The sequence below is a fragment of the Erpetoichthys calabaricus genome, chromosome 16 (genome assembly GCF_900747795.2).
Source record: "Erpetoichthys calabaricus chromosome 16, fErpCal1.3, whole genome shotgun sequence".
Classification (NCBI taxonomy): domain Eukaryota; kingdom Metazoa; phylum Chordata; class Cladistia; order Polypteriformes; family Polypteridae; genus Erpetoichthys; species Erpetoichthys calabaricus.
In genome coordinates this window covers 13,055,842-13,076,275 of record NC_041409.2, presented here as the reverse complement: position 1 = coordinate 13,076,275, position 20,434 = coordinate 13,055,842, and the positions used below count along the sequence as shown (strand labels likewise).

Genomic DNA, 20,434 nt, shown 5'->3' with positions numbered 1-20,434 from the left:
TTTTCTGATATGATGACTATCCCCTTATGACTCCCCCCCCACAGAAGGTCTATGGGACACACTTTAATAACCAGTGATATAAGTTTCCTACTTGGATTGCTAACCTAATGTTTTAGGTAACATTAGCCAGCCAGTTATCCATCTAAATTAAACCCATTCATAAACCATCATCAGAGAGATAACCATCATTGACTATATGTGATGCCTCGTGCCATAAAGTCACATATTTTTGTTTTTTCTACATTTCTACTTTGAGACAGTATAACTTGGTAGACTGACCCAACTACTATTTTTGGATGCTGTGTTGGCTGTGTTGTAGTTTTCCTTCATGTTTGCAGCAGGGTTCACAGTATAGCATTACATGGAACAGGATTGTTAGAGCTCTGTTATAGCACAGTAACAATACCCTACTCTTAACGCTGGAGTAAATGTAATTTTATAAGTTTATTCTGGCAATTCTTTTTAAAATAGAGACCGGGGCCTCATGCATAACGCCGTGCGTAGAACTCGCACTATAACATGGCGTAAGCACAAAAGCGGGAATGTGCGTACGCACAGAAAAATCCAGATGCAGGAATCTGTACGTACGCAAACTTCCACGTTCTTCCACTACATAAATTCCAATCAGCGTGAAAAGTAACGCACGTGCACGCGCCTTCTGTCCCGCCCCAACTTCTCCCAGAATTACGCCTCTTTGAATATGCAAATCAATATAAACAGCCCTTAAGCTCAGCCTTCTGTGAAAAGACAATAGGAAAAGCACTTGGGAAAATATAAGAATTTCAGCGAATATCAAATGGAGGCAAAGGAAAAACTTAATATTTGTTGGTTTAAACAGTGGTATACAGTAATCCCTCCTCCATCGCGGGGGTTGCGTTCCAGAACCCCCCGCAAAAGGTGAAAATCCGCGAAGTAGAAACCATATGTTCATATGGTTCTTTTTATATATTTTAAGCCCTTATAAACTCTCCCACACTATTATAAACATTTCCCGCACAATTATACAGCATAAACCCTTTGTATTCTCTTAAATATTAGGTAAGATTCGTTGAAATTATGTATGTAAACACAGTTTATATACAGTAAAACCTAAATATTATTTTAAAGATATCGAGCGTCTCCGATATCACATATGTTACAGCCATTACGACAGACAGGCCACCAGCAATAAATACATACAATGCAAGAAAAATTGTATACAGTAAAATCTGTGTACAGTGACACTAAACTATGTACATGTAATAAGTACTGTACGTAGATAATTAATTATGGTTACTCACCAACAATGACACGACGACTTGTCCGATAACAATGAGTTTAATTTTACTGCACAACAGAGGATAGCATTACAGCTCTTCTAAAGGAGCCTCTTCAGGCGATTGTGTAGCATCACCGTTGTTCTTCTTCTGGCAGTCTTCAATCCAAATCCCTAAAGCAGATTCCATCCAGACTACTGCCTTATCACGTCCACTTGCAACTCGTTTTGCGCCTTGGTTAAAGTACACTGCGACTGTAGATCTTATATGCTTTTCCTCCTTTTTAAATAAAGTTGATTTTAAATAAAAAGAATCGTGGACTCATGCCGTAATGGTGTCCTGCAGCGGTGTAGCTGTTCCCTTCCTTCAACATATCCAAAACTTTTAGATAGATTACCTTTTCTGCAATCATTTGCATCTTCTGTTGGCTCTTGGACACGGCCCCTGAAGCAGTAGCAGGAGCACGTTAATGCTGAATGAGTGAGATGAGACTTCCTGGTTAATGCAGCACTCCGTCGTTGAGCCAATCAGCACACAGGAACTTTAACTGTGTGCTCTGATTAGGTAGCTTCTCAGTCATCCGCTAATAGCGTCCTTTGTATGAAATCAACTGGGCAGACCAACTGAGGAAGCATGTACCAGAAGTAAAAAGACCCATTGTCCGCAGAAACCCGCGAATCAGCGAAAAATCCGAGTTATATATTTAGATATGCTTACATATAAAATCTGCGATAGAGTGAAGCCGCGAAAGTCGAAGCGCGATGTAGCGAGGGATTACTGTAATCAACAAAATGAAGTTGATCAAGTGACAGAGTGTTGGAGAAACTCGAAAGCTCAAGTTCACAAAGTCGCACAGTGCCCGAAATAAAAAAGAAATCACATATCAAAGTCGCCGTGAAAAGGCAAGTCGTAGCCCACCGTCTGAGTGTCATATGAAAGCTTATTAGGGTACAGACAAAAAAAATAGGCACACAGTGGGGAAAAAAACACGAAATGTCAACTTTAATCTCGAAATTTCCACTTTAATCACGTAGTTTATTTTGCCATTAAAGTAGAACATCATAAACTTCATCTTAAAATCGTTTAATTTACTAGTTTCTCAAATCCCATTGTAACTAAAGTAGCACATTAAATGCTTTGTTCTATATTTGATCTTCTATGTGCTCTGTGTGTGAATCACTACCTGCTTCTTAAACAGGCTTTCTTTTTCTCCGACAGGACACAGAATCCATTACATTCGTGATATTACAGCTCTCTGAATAATTAAAATACTGAGATGTATACATGATATCTTTTTCATGATGATAGGAGTTAAAGCATGTTATTAAACATGGGAACACGGTGGCACAGTGCTTGTTCAAGTCTCACACAAGAGGATTGCTGCGCAATGCGCGACCTTCGATGAAATAATTTATTGCAGCAGTACTGTCTCTTTCAAACGTACTAACCTCCAATTCCTGTCCTTACTTTTCTTTCTCCAAATACCCAATCGCCACACAATCAGCTCTGTAATAGACGTTAAGCCATCTGTAAGCTTAGAACGCCGATTCTTCAAAACTTTTGAGGAACATTGAAATATCTTAGTAGTACGTGTTTAATTATTCTATCCGTCTATCCTTCCAGTGTCGCATCAGCACGAGCAATAATACAACGCAATGCAGGAACAATCCATGAACTAGCTAGCGCTGCGGCACTGTGTCCTCACATGTTTAATTATTAACAATACAGATTAATTAAATGAAGTTAAAGTTTTATCTGTATAATATAATCAACATATTTTGCTGCATTTCATCTTAAAAATGATATCGTCATCATATGTAAATACGCGCTTTATAAAGTGGCGCAGGTTGTGCAATATTATAACTGTATCCCAAGTTTACAGTGAGGTGATTGTACTTATAAGTCCAAACAGTTCTACAAGGAGCACTTGATGGACTGATTTAGTGCGTTTATAGTTCTTGGGATGAAACTTTTTCTAAACCGCAAAGTCCGTACAGGAAAGTCTCTGAAACGTTTTGCCGTGGCTCAGGCAGCGTCTGCTTCATGCGCTATACCGATAATTCTCTTTCCGATCAGCTGCTGCTGTGATTCCCCACTCAGATACAGTGATATAAATACTCTGAGTGGTGCAGTGAGAGTAATATGGAAAAAGATGATCTGCTGTGGCAACCCTTAACGGGAGCAGCTGAAAGAGGAAGAAGATGCATTGAGAGTAACAACGCTAAAGCAGTTATGGTATTTGGAATACTATGGCTATTCCCTGGACCATTATATTGCTGTAGGTTAATTACAATCAGATGCATTACACTAATAAACAATATGCAGTTAGTTTCAGTGTACTGTATTTATAAAGCCGCGTCAGGAATGTGGATCTAAGAAAGAAAAGTTCACCACACAGGAACAGTAGCACTGCTTTGACGCTGGGTGCCGCCAGTCTGCAAAACCGAGCGGAGAAATTGCGTACGCCAGGGCATGAGTTACCGTGGAAAAATGCGTGGCTTTACACCAAGTTTAGGTTTTATACATTGCGATATGAGCGTGGAAACGTTCGTACGCAACATTTCTGTGCGTACGCACCTTTTATACTTGACGCCCCAGATCTGTTTGTTTTTCTGTTCAGTAGTAGCTAATGGATCACAAATATTCAAATTTTGCGTATTCCTACATTGCAATACTGCAGGTAAGGGCTCTGTCACTCTACATGACTTTTCCATGTATTTCCATTCACAGATTTTATTTACATAATCTTAGAGAGACAGAAGCAGTCACGGTGTGCTCCTGTGACCACCAGTAGTGTAGTGTGACATACCCAATCACTTACCCTGACAAAAATAAACAGGTTTGATTTTTGTCTTAAGTCAAAGGGATGGCCTTGTGTGTGTGTGAGAGTCATCATCCAACAAGCTCTCAGCTCGAAGTACAATGCATATAATGTAGCAAGGAGGAATACAAACCGCAGTTGCTTTGCCTGTCGGATGTCTTCTGTTTTACGTACCATGACAAAATGGAAAAGAAAAAAAATAAAGGACAGAGATTGCAGCTGAACTTGCTAAACCTGGAAAATATTTGGAATGGTCTGGCAACATTTTCTTAGCTGCCAAAAAAAGGGGCGAGCTTGCAATAGTCTGGAAATATTAAACTCTGCTGGAAAGTTGTCACTGAATTTGTCATGACCTGCCAATCCTAGTTGTGTAATCGGACTTGCTCGGGTGACAATTTCAGCAACTGCCATGTGTGGCATGCTCTCCGACAATAAGTTGTGTAATGTGCCGTCAATTTAAGTTAAGTGTCTAATAACAGATAAGTGAAGAGACTTATAGTTCAGTACTTTAGCTACTATGCCCTACTGCCTATAAAAAAATCATTCTAATCAGGTAAACTACAACACTTTTTCTGCCTAATTTGGTGATCAGATATCTGTGGTGGCAATAATCAAAATTAAATTAAGATTCAGGAATTATTTCTGGCCATTGCAAAATAGCTTAGAATGAGTTGTGTCCCTTTACCTGGCCATTTATATTTGGATCAGTCCCCTGGTCTCCAACCATTCTTATTCGAACCCTCCGATTCTTTTTAATGGAGCTGCACCTTTTTACCCAATTGTTAGGGTTAGATTAAATTCTTGCTTTGGGGACTGCTTTTGGCTCAATTTATATATTATACTATTCAGTTTACTGTACTGTATGTATATTTCTTTCCAGTCCACAATTGTGTGCTGATTAGTTAATATGGTGAATACTAGTAGTTAGTTGGTATGCTTAATGTCCAATAGTGTATCCTGAAGCATGTGGGAAAAGGGTGCTGTAATCAAAAAAAGGGATTTTTTTAATATGTATTTGAATAAAAATTAATTATTTAAGGTAATTTCCTTGCATGAGTTTCATCTGTTAAAATAGAAAAAACATGTTGTTTCTTATTTTTCAATATGAAAACTGTGACTCATTAAATCAATGATAGCTAGATTCTGACCCTGTTGATGCTTTAGTATTAAAGAAGGGATCACAGTAGCCCAACTGAGAGGTGATAAAAACTTAGCAAAATACCTCCAAAGCCAATCAAGACAGTTGGGACCATCAGCAGACTGCAGCAGAGTTGTGGGATTCAGGGGTCAGGCATGGCATGACGGTGTCATTAAGCATGGCTGTAAACACTGGTCATAGAGGAAAGTGGAATGATCTTACAGGAACCAAAGTTGAGCAAGGAAGTTGTATAAGTGATCCTATTGATACATTGATAACTTATTTATCACATTTGAAAATTGCGGTGGTACAGCAGACAATACACAAAAGGTGCACAAAATACACTTACGTTAAACGGTACTATATGACAATAAACAACATTCTAAATTAAATTAACATTAAAATAAATAGAATAATAACTCTCCACGTAGAAGTTATGTTATAGCATCCAATGACAGGTGATAAAAATGATCTTCCAAAGCACTCCCTGGCACACTGAGGTAGAATCAGCCTTGTGCTGTAGGTGTTCCTCAAATTGAATAAGGAGTCATGAAGAGGGTGTGCAACATTGCTCATGATAGTCTGCATCTTAGTCCAGGCCAGTGCTCAACAGAGAGGCATCCTTTCTGAATAAAGTATTGAGCATATTGCCATCTCCTGTTCTCATACTACTGTCCTAACATGCCATTGTATAAAAGAATAAATGAGTACACTTGAATCACCAACTCTTGCAGCCTGCACAGAAATTCTACATCAAAATACGTAAACCTCTTTAGAAAGTACACTTCACTCTGATGATTTTTGTAACATGCCGTTTGAATGAACACTGTAGTCAGAGAAATCTTGCATTTCCTGAAGCCCAACACTATGGATTCCCTAATGTCACAAATGGTTTCCTGCATCACTTAACATAGTTATTAACCAGGTCTTTGCATTTGTGAGAAGTAATTTAATCTTTGTTTGTGCTGAATTAGAGAAAAATTGCAGATATAGTATCCAAGCCACCTGCACTTCAGAATACCTGAAACTATGCATGTTTGGGTTTTAGCCAGGACTTCGATGGGAGGCCTTCTAGGGAAAGCTTGGTTTGCTGCTGGAAGCTGTGTTACTGAGGCCAACAGGGGCACTTACCCTGTGGTCTGTGTGTGGATTCCTTTGCAGTGATGAGGATACTGTGTTTTTAAAAACTGGCACCATCCTTTGAATGAACCATAAAACTGAAGTCCTTTGTCTCCGTAGTCATTAAAGATCCCTGAGCATCTTTCAAAAAAATGTTCTGACTAAATTACCCACTAAGGCCTGGCTGTTCTTGCACCCTAATCATCCCCTGTCCCTTATTGGCTAAATGTCTGTCTTACTCCTTCATCGCATAATAACTAATGTGTTTTTGAGTATGTTAGAAAAGTGCTATAAATATAATTTATTATTATTATTATTATTATTGAGACAAGCAGTAAGCTTGTCACTTGAGAATCTATATTACTAAACCACAGTTTAATTTATGCACGGACGGCGGACGCACCGACGCGCACTGCGCCTCAGCACCCCAGAGTCAAACCCAGCGGCTTCCCAGAGTCGGTAGGTGGCGCCCAAACAACACAACCTGTAAACTAAACTTGCTCTAATCCACTGTGCCAGCAGTCAGTGTGGCATATTTGAATCACAAAACGGTAATTCATGGAAAGAGCTCAACGATTAGTAATACAAAACCGAGCCCGTACTTCCCAGAGTCAGTACGTGGCGCCCAAACAACACAACCTGTAAACTAAACATGCTCTAATCCACTGTGCCAGCAGTCAGTGTGGCATATTTGAATCACATAACAGTAATTCAGTATTAAAAGTAAGTCAATTAACGGAAATACAAAAACGAGCCCGTATGGATAAAAACGATGAACGAAGGTGCCCACAACGCGCTTCTGAAACAACACAGGCAAAGGAGTCATGGCTCCAAAAAGAAACAGCTCAACGATTAGAAATACAAAAATGAGCCCGTATGGCTACAACGTGTGAACTAAACCTGAGGTGAAGCGTGCACGCAACGCGACCGCCCACACCACCGCATATACCACCTTCGTTTAGTAATGTAGCCCTCCATGCCCGGATCCGCCGCCATGGTCACTTCAGCACGCGAATCTGCCGCCGTCAGCAAATGACTTCTGGCTGACGACACAGCCATAGAAAAACAAAAAAGAGACTGCATGGATAAAAAAAATAAACGAAGGCGCCTATAACGCGCCTCTGAAACACCAGAACCAGATGAGTCACAGCTCCAAAAAGAAACCTCTTTAGTACAAATATGTTTATTTAATTAAATTAAAAATTTCCCGGGACGCACCCACCCTCCATGATATTTCCTCCCTCCAAATATCGGACGGAACAGAAACTGATTGCCATTCTTGGATTTGCTATTCTTTCGAGAATCGCGGGGTTACTGGTATGTATAGAAATACAGGGTTGGTGTCCTCAGTACAGACGTAACTCCCTTAGGCTTGAAGGCAACAGGAAATTCGCCAGACTAAAGGGACAGTGATGTATCAAATATACCTTTATATTATAGTATTGCATTTTTATTTTCATAGGATATGAATATCAAAGGGTAGACATATTCACATATATTCTTTTATTAGATGCAAAGCATTTTACAAAGTTTTTCAATAGCTTAGCTTTATGAACATAGAAAAAAAATGACAAAGGTTGATGTTCACGTGTAAAATCACAACACATGGAATCTTTCACAGGTAAATTATTTTACCATATATTTTTATGTTGCTAGTGGTCAATGCAGGCATTGCTCTTCAAGTTTGGAGTCGATTCACCTCACAGAGGAAGAATACGATGTGTTGAAGAAGAAAGTGATGAATGACGTTATCTTGGGAAGTGATGTATTTAACAAGACAACACCTCAGGTAATTTTATAACAATATATTTTCTTTAGTATGAAAAGAGATATATAATCTCTTATAAAAATGACATTGTGGCAATTTGTATGTCAAGATATTTAGTATATGATTATTCTGTCATGAACACAAAACACAGAACGATTATTCAAATAATCCAATAAAGTAAAATATTCTGAAATATATTCACATATTATTTAAAAGTTACAATACATATCCTCAGTGTATAATATATACATTATAAACAAGCTTTATGTATTTTCTTTTACAACCTTTGTATTGCATTTTTTCCAGAGTGTGAGCAGTAAAGTATATTATCACAGGTTTATTTCTAAACTTGAATTTTTTGGCAAAGGGTTAGTTTATTCAAGTATTTGTAGGTGGATTATTAGGAAATGACAAGTCACTTCCAGAGAAGAAAAAACTAACAACAGTGAATAAGTTCAAAAGTTTATTTTTTTGGTAATTTATCTGTTGTATGATGCTTTTAACTATTTAATTTAGCAAGACAGTTTGTGTTTGTAAAGTGACTACTGTATTGTGTTAATGATATGCTGTTAAAGCAAAGAAAAAAAAAATACACAAAATCCTACAAAGCAGTGACACACAGGAATTACTCCAATGTTCAACATTTGTATCTCATATAATTCAATAAAAAGAGGACCGTTGCCAGTCAGTACAGTTGTCTATTTACACATTTCGGATTTGAGAATAGTTAATACTGTATTCGTTTTTTTTTAATTAAACTAGTGAAAGGAAGAGTATCACCGCGATAGGTTAAATTTTAGGCATATATGGTGCCATGTCTAGAATTCTGCACAGTTTTGTTGTCCAGATTAAAAGAAGGGACATAGATATGCAGTAGATCAGAGAAAAGGTGCTCCTCTAATACATGGACTGTAAGACATGAGTTATAATAAAGATTAATGGGTTGAATTACAAGCATGCAAAGATATAACAATGATGTGTAAAAAAATGTGTTTAAAATTGTAAACAGGCTTAGTAACTCAGATACCAGTTGTTCTTTTCAAATTAGATTTACAACATGGACATGAAAAGTGTATTTTACACAAATATTAAGGAGTATTTCGTTACACTATGGATGCATATAGCAATATCCCGAGTATTGTTATTGACAGCAGCACTTTGAGGGCATTCAAATTTTGACTTAATTCATAGGAAATAATCTTTGCTTGGCAAATTGGCCTACTCATGTCACAACACTTCTTGTGCTTTTATGTTCTTAGTTGTTATTACATATAATATGAAGCAAAAAGACATGTGCTTAATTATATTTTTAAAAGCTTATATTTCTGTAATGATGTACAAAGTTTATTTAAAGCCCCAAACTTATTATGTATGAAACAAGAGTTTATATGGTTAACCTTAGAATGCAATAGATTAGAAGAGTATTGTACAAAATATTCACTAGGGGGTGCTGTTGCAAGGTTGCAAAATAATACATTTTTGTTAATTGTTTCTGTTTCTCCAGTCCTGATAATTTGAGCTATCCTGAAGTGAAAATCTATCTATCTATCTATCTATCTATCTATCTATCTATCTATCTATCTATCTATCTATCTATCTATCTATCTATCTATCTTCATTATTTGGTCTCTTTTATTCATTGTTGATTCTTTAATTTATTTTGATTATGTGCATCATTCTTTATTTTTGATGTTGTTTATGTATGATGGACAACTTTGCTTTGCTGCATGTGTTTTGTGTGTGGTCCCCCAAGAGACAGGGCCAACTGCCAGTCACCACAAGCAACTGCCTCTCTGTCCTGTAAAACCCGAGGGTCTCCCACAGCTCCCGGTGGTTCATTTCAAACAGGCTGTGGAGTGTTTGGTGAATGGCTTTGATTTTTCTGTGCCTTTGTTTATTTTCTGTTTTATTTTTGGATATTTTAGAACCTGTGCCTTGATATTTGACTCTGTCTTGAATTCTTTTATAAAAGTCAGTTTGCTTGAATTGCCGTGTGTTGCTAGCATCTTCTTTATGCCTTGGATGCTCTTCGTAGCTACACAAGTATACAGTGTAACAGAGCATTTTTATTTTTTATTCTATAAAGATCCTGGATTTGTCATTCTAATCGGCACAAGGATAGACAGGGAGATCCCCCTCGAATGGACACTTTTGGAAGTGGTTTTGGGCCTCAGTGCTTTGGGACTCCTAGTTCATCCATCTATCTATCTATCTATCTATCTATCTATCTATCTATCTATCTATCTATCTATCTATCTATCTATCTATCTATCTATCTATCTATCTATCTATCTATCTATCTATCTATCTATCTATCTATCTATCTATCTATCTATCTATCTATTTCAGTGTACCAGTAAATATACATACATGCTAATATTCATCACAGCAGCAACCTTGCACATTATTTGATTTATATTGAGGATTTTTGCATTTGTTGTTTAGCCTGGGTTCTGAACTGTTTTTTGTTAAATAAAAGAAACTACAACCTGTGTTACAAATGTAGAACTAAAACAGTGGAAAAGTTTGATACTGTATCAGCAGAAGTATGAGATTCAAGTGTTGTTTGCAAATTTACATTAGTCTACCAGTAGATGGTGCAGTTCACTTTTATTTTGTATTGAATATGTGTTTTGCTTTTGCTTTTGAGAGTAAAAAGTGGAAGTTTCTGACTTATCGGAAAAGGAATAAAGGTGTTTCCTTTTTCCTTAAAAAAAGGAAAGCACTACACCTTCTAGATGAACTAAAACAGAAATTATTGTTGCTTTTCTCTCGAGAAGGTAGTGCTGATTTAGGTATAAGCATTGGGGATTTACGAGATTCAATCTTCTCTTTGTTTCTCTTATTGTGTTTTCCTTATTTACTTGAACAGACATTGCACTCAAATTTGAAAGCAAAGGAATTTGCACCAAAACAGGCACAATAACAGCATACATTCATATCTAGAAAACTGAGATACAGCCAACAAATACAGAATTTTTTGGCTGCAGTTTAATTACTAAGCTGGGCTGATCGCAACATTAATAATGTGCGGCTTTTATAAAAACAATTATTAAAGGAAGTTGTTTTTTTGTTTTTGTGTATTTATTATATTAGCAAATATCTGTGTTACAATGAACACCATAGTGGTTAGTGCTATTACTGCATAGCCCTGTTGATCTGTGTACTGCGCCTGACCAGACTGCTGTCTACACAGTTTTATTCTATGCACTCGTGCTTTCTTTCACATCCCAAGGATGTGAATGTTGGATGAATTGACATTGCTAAATCTTTCAAAGCCAAGTGAGTACACAATGGCATGGAATGTTGTTTTTTCTACCTTGCACCCAGGACTGCCGTGATTGCATTCAGCTCCTTGTAACCCTGTAATGGAAGGATAAGAACATTGATGGATCAATTACACCTCATCTTAAGTTATAAAACTTTTTACTTTAGTTTGGTTTTACTATTGTTAAAGTGCTGCATAATTTTATTTACATCTATAAATATTTTAACAAAATATATTAATTATTCTAGGATATTTTCATCTGACTTTACTCTGTGCATTTTTTTGCATTTTATTAAAAATGTTCACCAATGTCAAACTCCATTCATTTGAGAAAAGCATTTCAAATATTTAAGAAATGAGGTTAAGCTCTTAAATATTGTATATAAGCTAAATGTCCCAAGCCTCTGGAGGAAAGGCTTGTGAAATTAAACTATTTACACTTCTACTGTGATCTAATTTGTTTTCTTTCAGCATAACATTTAGTTTTACTAGTAGCTATAAAGCCAGTGCACTTCACATTGAAAAAGATTATAGTGGTGTCATATTTCAGCTGTGGCTATTGTAAACGACCCTGGAAAGTCCCATCCCTTTGCTCTTTAACCTCAATTGTAGATCATCTACATACAGTTAGCGCTACACTGGAAATGGTAGCACAGTCTAATGGTTTGCCTGATCAGCAAGCTTTCAGCTCCTTACGAAGGCAAGTTTTTATTGTTTAACAGCTTCTGCTATTTGAAAGGTAGTTAAGGTGTGTGGTTTCTAGCTGGGGGATTTCCTTAAAGTCTCCTTGAGGTATCTTCAATAGGCTTATATAGCATAAGTCATCAGACCCTAATAGTTTATGCCTAAAACCTTTTATTAAACCTGACATTGCAATCAGAGCTGATGCTGTACCTTTAGTAAAGCTACAGTTATTCATTCTTCCACATTCTTTTGACCAAAAGCTAGTATATCAACAAGTTTTGTTTGTAGCTGCCATTGAGTCATCATATTTTTTATGCCTTAATTTTTTTTTACAACTTCTTAGTAAATACAAAAGTATATTTCTGATTTGAAAGCTGTACAACTATGGGCAAAAGAAGGGACCTGACCCTCAATGGGGCAGTAATCTAATGCTGGTCATATCCATGCACCCATACTTACTCATGTAGTGCCAATTTAGAGTTGTCAAGTAAAATTCATGTTGTTGTGATGTGGAAGCAATACCATAGTGCCCAATAAAAAGCTGTGGAGACATGGAGACAGAGAGCAAAATTCTACACACTACCCGGATTAGCATTCAAACCCAGGTTCCTGGCACAGTGGAGCAGCAGAACAAATCCCACATACAACTTGAGTTAAACGTCACAATTCTATGACCTTTTAAAAAGGTTCACACTTTAAAATTCACTTAAAATTCAGTAGGTGATTAAATAACAATAAATAAAAAAATGCAAGACATTTGTTCATTGTGAACATGCAAAATAATAATTGTAGACTGTTCTGTTTAATTTAAACAGAAAGTACATACTGGTAAATTCAAATTTATTACAATGTGTATGAAGTAATATTAATGTGTGAAGTCATTTTAATGATTAACTGACATAATATACAAATCTAATGGATTTGTTTTTGCATTGTAATTTTATACTAACATTCCTGAAGAATTTGCTAGTACAATAGAAAATTACCTCCAAATAAGTTTGCATGTTCTCCCCGTGTCTGTGTGGGTTTCCTCCGGGTGCTCCGGTTTCCTCCCACAGTCCAAAGACATGCAGGTCAGGTGCATTGGCTATTCTAAATTGACCCTAGTGTGTGCTTGGTGTGTGTGTGTGTGTGCCCTGCAGTGGGCTGGCACCCTGCCCAGGATTTGTTTCCTGCCTTGCACCCTGTGTTGGCTGGGATTGACTCCAGCAGACCTCCGTGACCCTGTAGTTAGGATATAGCGGGTTGGATAATGGATGGATGGAAGGACATAGTAGTGTGTAGTCTGTAGTACGTAGTAGTATATGTAAAATTTGTATATTCTCCTCTTGGGATAGGCAGTACCGGGGAATCTGAACTGGTTTGGTATGTTTAAGTGTTTACTGCTGTCTAGTATGTAAGTATGTAACGCTGGGTTTCTTATTTCTTTCTTAGTCAGTCTGTCACAATATTGAAACCAGGAACATTTTGTTCTCAGCATTCCTCTGTTCAGATTTCTTTCACTGTGGAATGTGCAGTATGTGCACGGACACGTTTTCTCAGGGATTTCCAGCAGCTAACTAAACAGTACTGCTACATTTAAGTCAGTTAGATTATAGATGAAGGAAGCTAGTAAAAGGGGAAAAACAAGTTAGTTTTATAAGGTCAAACATTATTGTATACAGCATTATGCTTCCAAAATTGTCTATAGACCAGTAGATTTTTCTGTTTTCCTGAGAGATTGACTAACTAAACAACTTTTTGTATTTTATCTCACAAAACTACTTTCTGTAAAGTTAGTATACAATATAGTTGAAATTTACTTAGAGGAATATAAATTGCTTCAATTCTTATGAGACAGCTACTAAATTTTTGTTGCTAAAATAAATTTGCTTAATCATATTTGAAATACAGTAACAGTACTTTTTTACTTTTGCTGTTTTGTGTGCTTGTTGCTTATCATTTTAGCATTTATGTGCCACATGCTGTGTGAAATATTTATTTATTTATTTTTTACTGTTTTTGGACAAAATGTGATATCGGCCAAAAGTTTTTTTCCTTGGTGCAAATAGAACCGTTTGCAATTTAACATCAGCAAAAACAAATAACTGCTTATTGACTCTTGTTTCACCAAAGAGCCACCTGGTCACTAAACAGGATTCCATATGGAGGTAGTGCACTTCTAGAAGCTCTTGGGGGTCCACGTCAATGACAGGCCAGACTGCTCTTGTAACACAAAGTAACTACAATATAGAAGAAAGGGCAAAGCAGATTTTTTCTTCCTTTAGCGATTTATAACTCTGTGATGGCAAATGTAATCACTTCAAGAGAGGGTCACTGAATCAACTAGCTATTTAAAAAGGCAGGCTTAGTTATTGGACAGACTCTCGAACATCTGGAGGTAGTAACAAAAACAAGAATTGAGGCAAAACTGAGTTCCATTGTGACAAATAAAGTTCTGTCTATCTAGATCTACAGCAGCACTACTATTCATGAATGTGATATTTGCTCAGATTCCATTATTTTCTATATTTTAATGGTATAAATCATGTAAAAAATTTTCTAGAATAAAATACTGTAAATTCAAGTCAGATTATTTAATCACCCATTCTATTAAAAAAGGGCATTTTATATGTCTATTTATATAGATATATGGTCAAAAGTTTTAGAATACTTCAGTTTTTCTTCAAATTTAATTAGTTGAGATGCAATGAATGACCTAAAATGGGGAAAAGGTAAACAGTAAACTGACATAGATTTAAATTTAAAGTTTAGGTTAGCAGAAACAAAATTTTTTTTTTTTTGGAATATTACATATAGGCTTATTTCAGGGAACAACTAATAGGTTATAACCTATAGATGCTCTGAAGCAGTTAAAGTAAATTAAGCCTTGCATGTTGAAGCAAACAATTTACACTGATGTCCCAACTTCTGTTGATTACTTAAAAACCCTCTCTGTCTCTCTTAAAGACATGTGGTTACTTTAATATGTTGGACTAATGTCTCCTAAATAAAACTTAAAGATGTGTCTTAGTGATTGCTTTGTTGTCTGTTTTAAAGAATACAATATCTGGATAAGAAAGACCTGTGAGACTTGTTTCCTAATTATTGCTTTGCACCCTGCCCTACCATAACCTATCATTTATGGTGGAGGAGCAAAAGCTTTAGATTCATCAAAAATTTTGATCTCCAGTTTTTGACAAATCTCGACGTTTTAGGGTCCCCGATACCAAAAACATCAATATCTCAATGATGGGTGTGTGTCTGTCTGTGTGTCACAGTTTCTTGAGGACAGTCTAGAGCTAAAACAGCTGGACGTATAAATACTCGAAACCTAAGTGTGTTATGAGATGACAATGTGCTGATTAGTTTTTGAGCCCAATTGTGTAAGAGAAAGAGGCACTCTAGAGGAACCCTCAAATACCATAATTCTGCGATTAAGTATGAATCCTTCTCATCAATTGCTATCGTAATGACCTATTTTATGATCAGAAAGATCAGTATCAGAGCTGTAAATAATTACTGAAATGTTATAGAATAGTTTGGCTAATTTGTTTCCTAGGGTGCAAAGCCTACTGATGCACATGTTGGAATTTTATTTTTTTTTAACTCTTCATCACATTATTATTTTTGTATTTGTAATGTCTTTCTTGGACTTCATCTAGCATCAACGATAAAAAAAGAACAAGATGGATATCAATAACACTGAAGACTAACGCAAAGAGGACAATACCTAACTATATTGAGATATCGTCATCTCACAGTTTCTTTATAAGCTAAATTTTCAGATTTAGAGGTATGTGACAGTATCTAGTCTAAGAAAACAGAAGCACAAATACAGTTTTTACTTGATTATAAGCATTTTGACCCGCTTTATTAATTAGAATGTACACTTCTAAATGATTTTAGTTGTACGTTAGTCTATACACTCCTGTTATCCCAGTAATGAAGAGCGGTCATCACTCTACCAATCACTAGCCATTTTGATATCTCACATATGATTCCTCCAGAATGTCAGTACTGCATTGTAATGGTTTTGAGGTTTATATATCTGTATTTGCTCGAGTCCATTTCAGCTAAATCACCTGATTTCTTAAAGACAGGCTAATTCTAAAGAGTGGTCAATTCTTCAAAACATGATAAAAGACGAAAATCTGTGCTAATGTTCATTAGCAGATCAAAACAAAACTACTGGGCCAGGGATTCATTTCAGATCTTTAGGTTGACAAGAATTAAAATCTGTAGACACTCTGACCCTCTATTACTATGTCTGCCTAACTTTGTGTTATACGAGACACTAAACTTTGCACTTTCCAGTTCTTATGACACATGTAGTATGTTATTATTTGCTACATTTGAAGGAGAAAAGGGCCTTAAAACTACCCAGAGTACAGTTAGAATATATATATTAGAATATGTAAAAATAATAATTATTTAGTTATGATATATTCAGTAAGAGTTGTTAAAAAGTATTGGGGGAAACCAAACAGTAAATTGCAAAGAAAAGAATCTGAAGCTGTTTGTATTAATGTCGTCCCATTATTAAATGTACATTACAGTGGACCCTTGACTTACGAACTCAATTCGTTCGCGAGGGCTGCTTGTAACTCAAGTTGGTTGTAAGTCAAGACTATTTTTCCCATAAGAAATAATGGAAATGCCCTTAATGTGTTCCGAACCGCCCACAGCAACACTTATGTAACTTTTTTTAATAGAATAGGGTTGTATAATGTACATAATTTACCAAAAACACCAGTACTTTTTCTAATGACTTACCAAAAAGTTATAAAAAGTGCCTAGCCTACCAGAAACAACCATTTCATACTGTACTCACCATTTAAGTTGACATCTTTGGCTTGCAGGAAGGAAGGAGGAGGAGAATGAAATGGAAGGTGGTTATTGTTTGGAAGAAGTTTCCTTATACAAATCTTTTCTTTGTAAAATTGTCGAGATGGTGGATTTCGACATGCTGTACATATTAGCGAGATCGGTCACACAAACGGCACTCTCATATTTCCACACAGTTTCCTTCTTCATTTCGATTGTGATCGCTTTCTTTACCTTCGTTACCTTCACTTCCTTCCTTAGCAGTTATCGAAATAAATTATATAAAGCACTGCACTGACCGAAATTACGTCCACAAACACATGTATCTAGGCTCCGACTGACGCTTACAAACGCTCTCGGCTGTTTGCTTACAATCGCACAAGCAGATACACGTGACTGAATTCGGGTCGTAACGCAAGATGTTGGTCGTAATTCAAAACAAAAATTTTGGTTGTAAAGCAAGTTGTTCGCATGTCAGGCCGGTCGTATATCAAGGGTCGACTGTATTAGTATTTTTTCATAATTTATATCCCTTTCTGCATCCTTTTCATCATCTTTTAAATTGAAGGGCATATGCACTGTGGAATATTAACCCCATAATATACTGTATTTACATTTCTATACAAGCTCTCTTTATAAGCAATATGTCCAAGTGAAATAATTTAATTGATGAAAGAATCAAATTAACAAAACAATCCCAAAGATATGCTGATGTAATTGGACATTAGACACTACAAATGGCAGAGACTGGGCCTATTTAGATTTTGTCAAGTAGCCTAATACTCAAACCTTTGGAACATGAAGAGAAACCTGGAGTACCTGTAGAAAAAACAATGCAGACATGGTTAGAACATGCCAACTCCAGGACTGCACCAGGAATACATCTGAACTGTAAGACAGCAATGCTAATTGCACAGCTGGATTCAGTAATCCAGAGCCATAGCAGTTTTAGATTTTGCCTCTTCCCCAATGTTTCAGAGTTAAGTGGAATTGTCTGCTTCTTTGCGGAAGTTACGCTAGATACAGAAACATTCTACATTGAACTATATTCCTTGAATTACAAAATTTCAATTGTGGCAGGAACTGTGGACCATTCACTGATGTTATAACAATACATTATTATTATAATAATAATGAGGCAAACGTCTTTATTCCTTCTTATCATACGTCTTGTGCGTTATGCTGTAATTTCTGTAGATAGACAAATATTTGTTTTCTACATACATGTATGCCTAATTGCTCACTGCTCAAAATTTATTTTGCTATGAAAGGCATTATAGAAAATATATTTCATATAATGCATTTGCTTAATTTAGTATTAGTATTTAGTATTATTTTGCTTTTTATACAGCTGATATGATAGATGTATTAAGAAACAGTTCATTAATCATTGACCTTACTTTTTACACAGGAACTACAGCACTTCAAGGATTTTGTGAAAAAAAGACATTCTTATGATGTTGTAATCGATGGACTTAACGTTGCAAACATCACTAATAGAGGAAGACAGTCGGAAAATGTAAGTAGTGTTTTTTTTATTTTCAATTTGCTTAATGTGTATAGAAACTCATTGTTTACAGATTCCTAAGAGCCATAAAAATGTTTGGAGCTGGTTTTTTTATTAATAATAATATGAAATGCCAAAGGTTGTGCAGTTGGTCTCTAGAATGAATGACTACGAGCTACAATTACAATGATATCTTGCATATAAGTTGAGCATAACAAGCATTGTTATTTTGGCCAAATATGCTTGCATTTTCATTAGTGGTCCACATGTTATCCTTTTACTCTGTCAATTATGTTATATTAGTTTTATTCTCTGAAGACTGTCATGGACCTCTTAAATATAAATACAGTGGTTTTCAACAATTTTGATGACTTGTTCCATGGTTAATTGAAGAAACATTATCCAGTTGGAAATGAAAGGACCATTACAGTCATTTTAGCTAGAAGAAAATCAATCCTTAAAAACAGGAAATTCCTATTAGAATTAGAAAGGAGACAAATGAAAAATATGCCAAAAGCAAAAAGTGATTTAAAGTAGCGTTTCTCAACATTTTTGTTGTCACGACCCAGTTTTTTCCCATATACTGTAAGAGTTTTCACGACCCAGGAAGAGCTCATTGAGAACACTCATTATAGCAGCAGAGGTTGGGGTTTGTTCCCGTTATATCCATATACACACACGTACACACACACTCCATATGTCCCTAGCATTCTGTAACTTTTCTGTGACTTCCACAATCATATGTTTTTCTTTTTTGAAGAAGAAATTTCCCTGCCTAGTACAAATTTCAGGTCATATTGCATATCAACCAAACAATTCCAATGCAGTCTCACAGTGGCTTTGTGCGTGAAGGTGTGCAAATATGAGCTGTCACATACACGATTTATTTCCTGTGTTTTATGGACAGCTCTGACATATTGTATGAATGATCAATCATAGGCAACTATACATCTTTGGAATACTCTGAGCCTCAGCTACTCTTTCACTGTATGTGGCTCGATATAGGGGTATCTTTTATAAAGGCAAATCCACTCAGCTATGGCACACTGCTTGCCTGGCCATATATGTGTGCAAATTTCATATTTTACTAATGAAAGAGAGCAGACAACATGAAAAATGTATACTTTATTTGGAAGAAAACATGCTTGGGTATGTAAAAATACCATTATTGCTTTTGATTGATGTGTGGGTTTACAGCAACATACACAAACAACTTTAAAATACACACACACACTCATGCACAATTACAGATATAAATGGTGTACCATGCTGTATATGGCAGTTACATTTCAAACTGATTCATTGTATACATATCCATAAAATACAAAATCATATGTAAAAAATCTAAACAAAGCACACAACAGCCTCATTGGTTTAAACTTGTAATTATTATTATACAATTCTAGTGAAATGGGCCTGTCATCAATTGCTGAGCACATTATCTCTCAAACATTAGAATGAGATTTAAAGTTATGAAACCAGATCACATTTAAGCATAATAATTCAGATATGAATTCAGGAAGGCTGTTACACATTTTCTTTGAAAATATAATCTAAATAATTATTTTCATGTACATAAACTCAGTTCAAAACTTTAATTGTAAAACTGCAACTGTCAATTTTCTAGTAAAAGTTAAAAATAGACTGATTAAATAGCAATATCCCAAACGTAAAACAGATATTACAGAAGGATCCAGTGTAATCTATTTTGCAGCTTTCTACTGGATTTTATCATATGAAAACATACGTATTTTGAAGAAAAAGCCCAGATAAACGCACAGCAGCCTCTTTGGTTTTAAACTGTAATTATTATTTTGTACTTCTAACAGACAGATTCAGGCTAGCAAATAAAGTAAATGGTAAATGAGTGTTCCTGTGTGTGTGTGTGAGAGAGAAAGAGAGAATACATGTTTGCCAAAACTTGTGTTGACCAAATGTTTGAGAATTAAGAATAAAATAAAGAAGATAAATTCCTTTTTTTGATGTTTGATTTATGAGTAAAAACATTTTGGAATAGGTAGGGTTTCACTTTTTGAAAACATTTTTTCATATAGGTAATAATGCACA

The 20,434-nt window shown here is 35.9% G+C and overlaps 1 protein-coding gene across 5 annotated transcripts in view; it reads left to right on the top strand.

The window, feature by feature from the left end:
• prorp (protein only RNase P catalytic subunit) overlaps window positions 1-20,434 on the top strand; it is a 62,363-nt gene that overhangs the window by 10,920 nt on the left and 31,009 nt on the right. For 3 of the 5 annotated variants that reach the window (XR_007933701.1, XM_028821739.2, XM_028821741.2), the window contains exons 3-4: window positions 7,991-8,123; window positions 18,272-18,379. Coding sequence is in view for 4 of the 5 variants with exons in the window: in XM_028821739.2 (XP_028677572.1) it covers window positions 7,991-8,123; window positions 18,272-18,379 (241 nt within the window). In the remaining variant the exon portion in view is untranslated. The remainder of the gene's footprint in view (window positions 1-7,990; window positions 8,124-18,271; window positions 18,380-20,434) is intronic. The other 2 variants (XM_051920162.1, XM_051920161.1) reach the window with 1 other exon arrangement.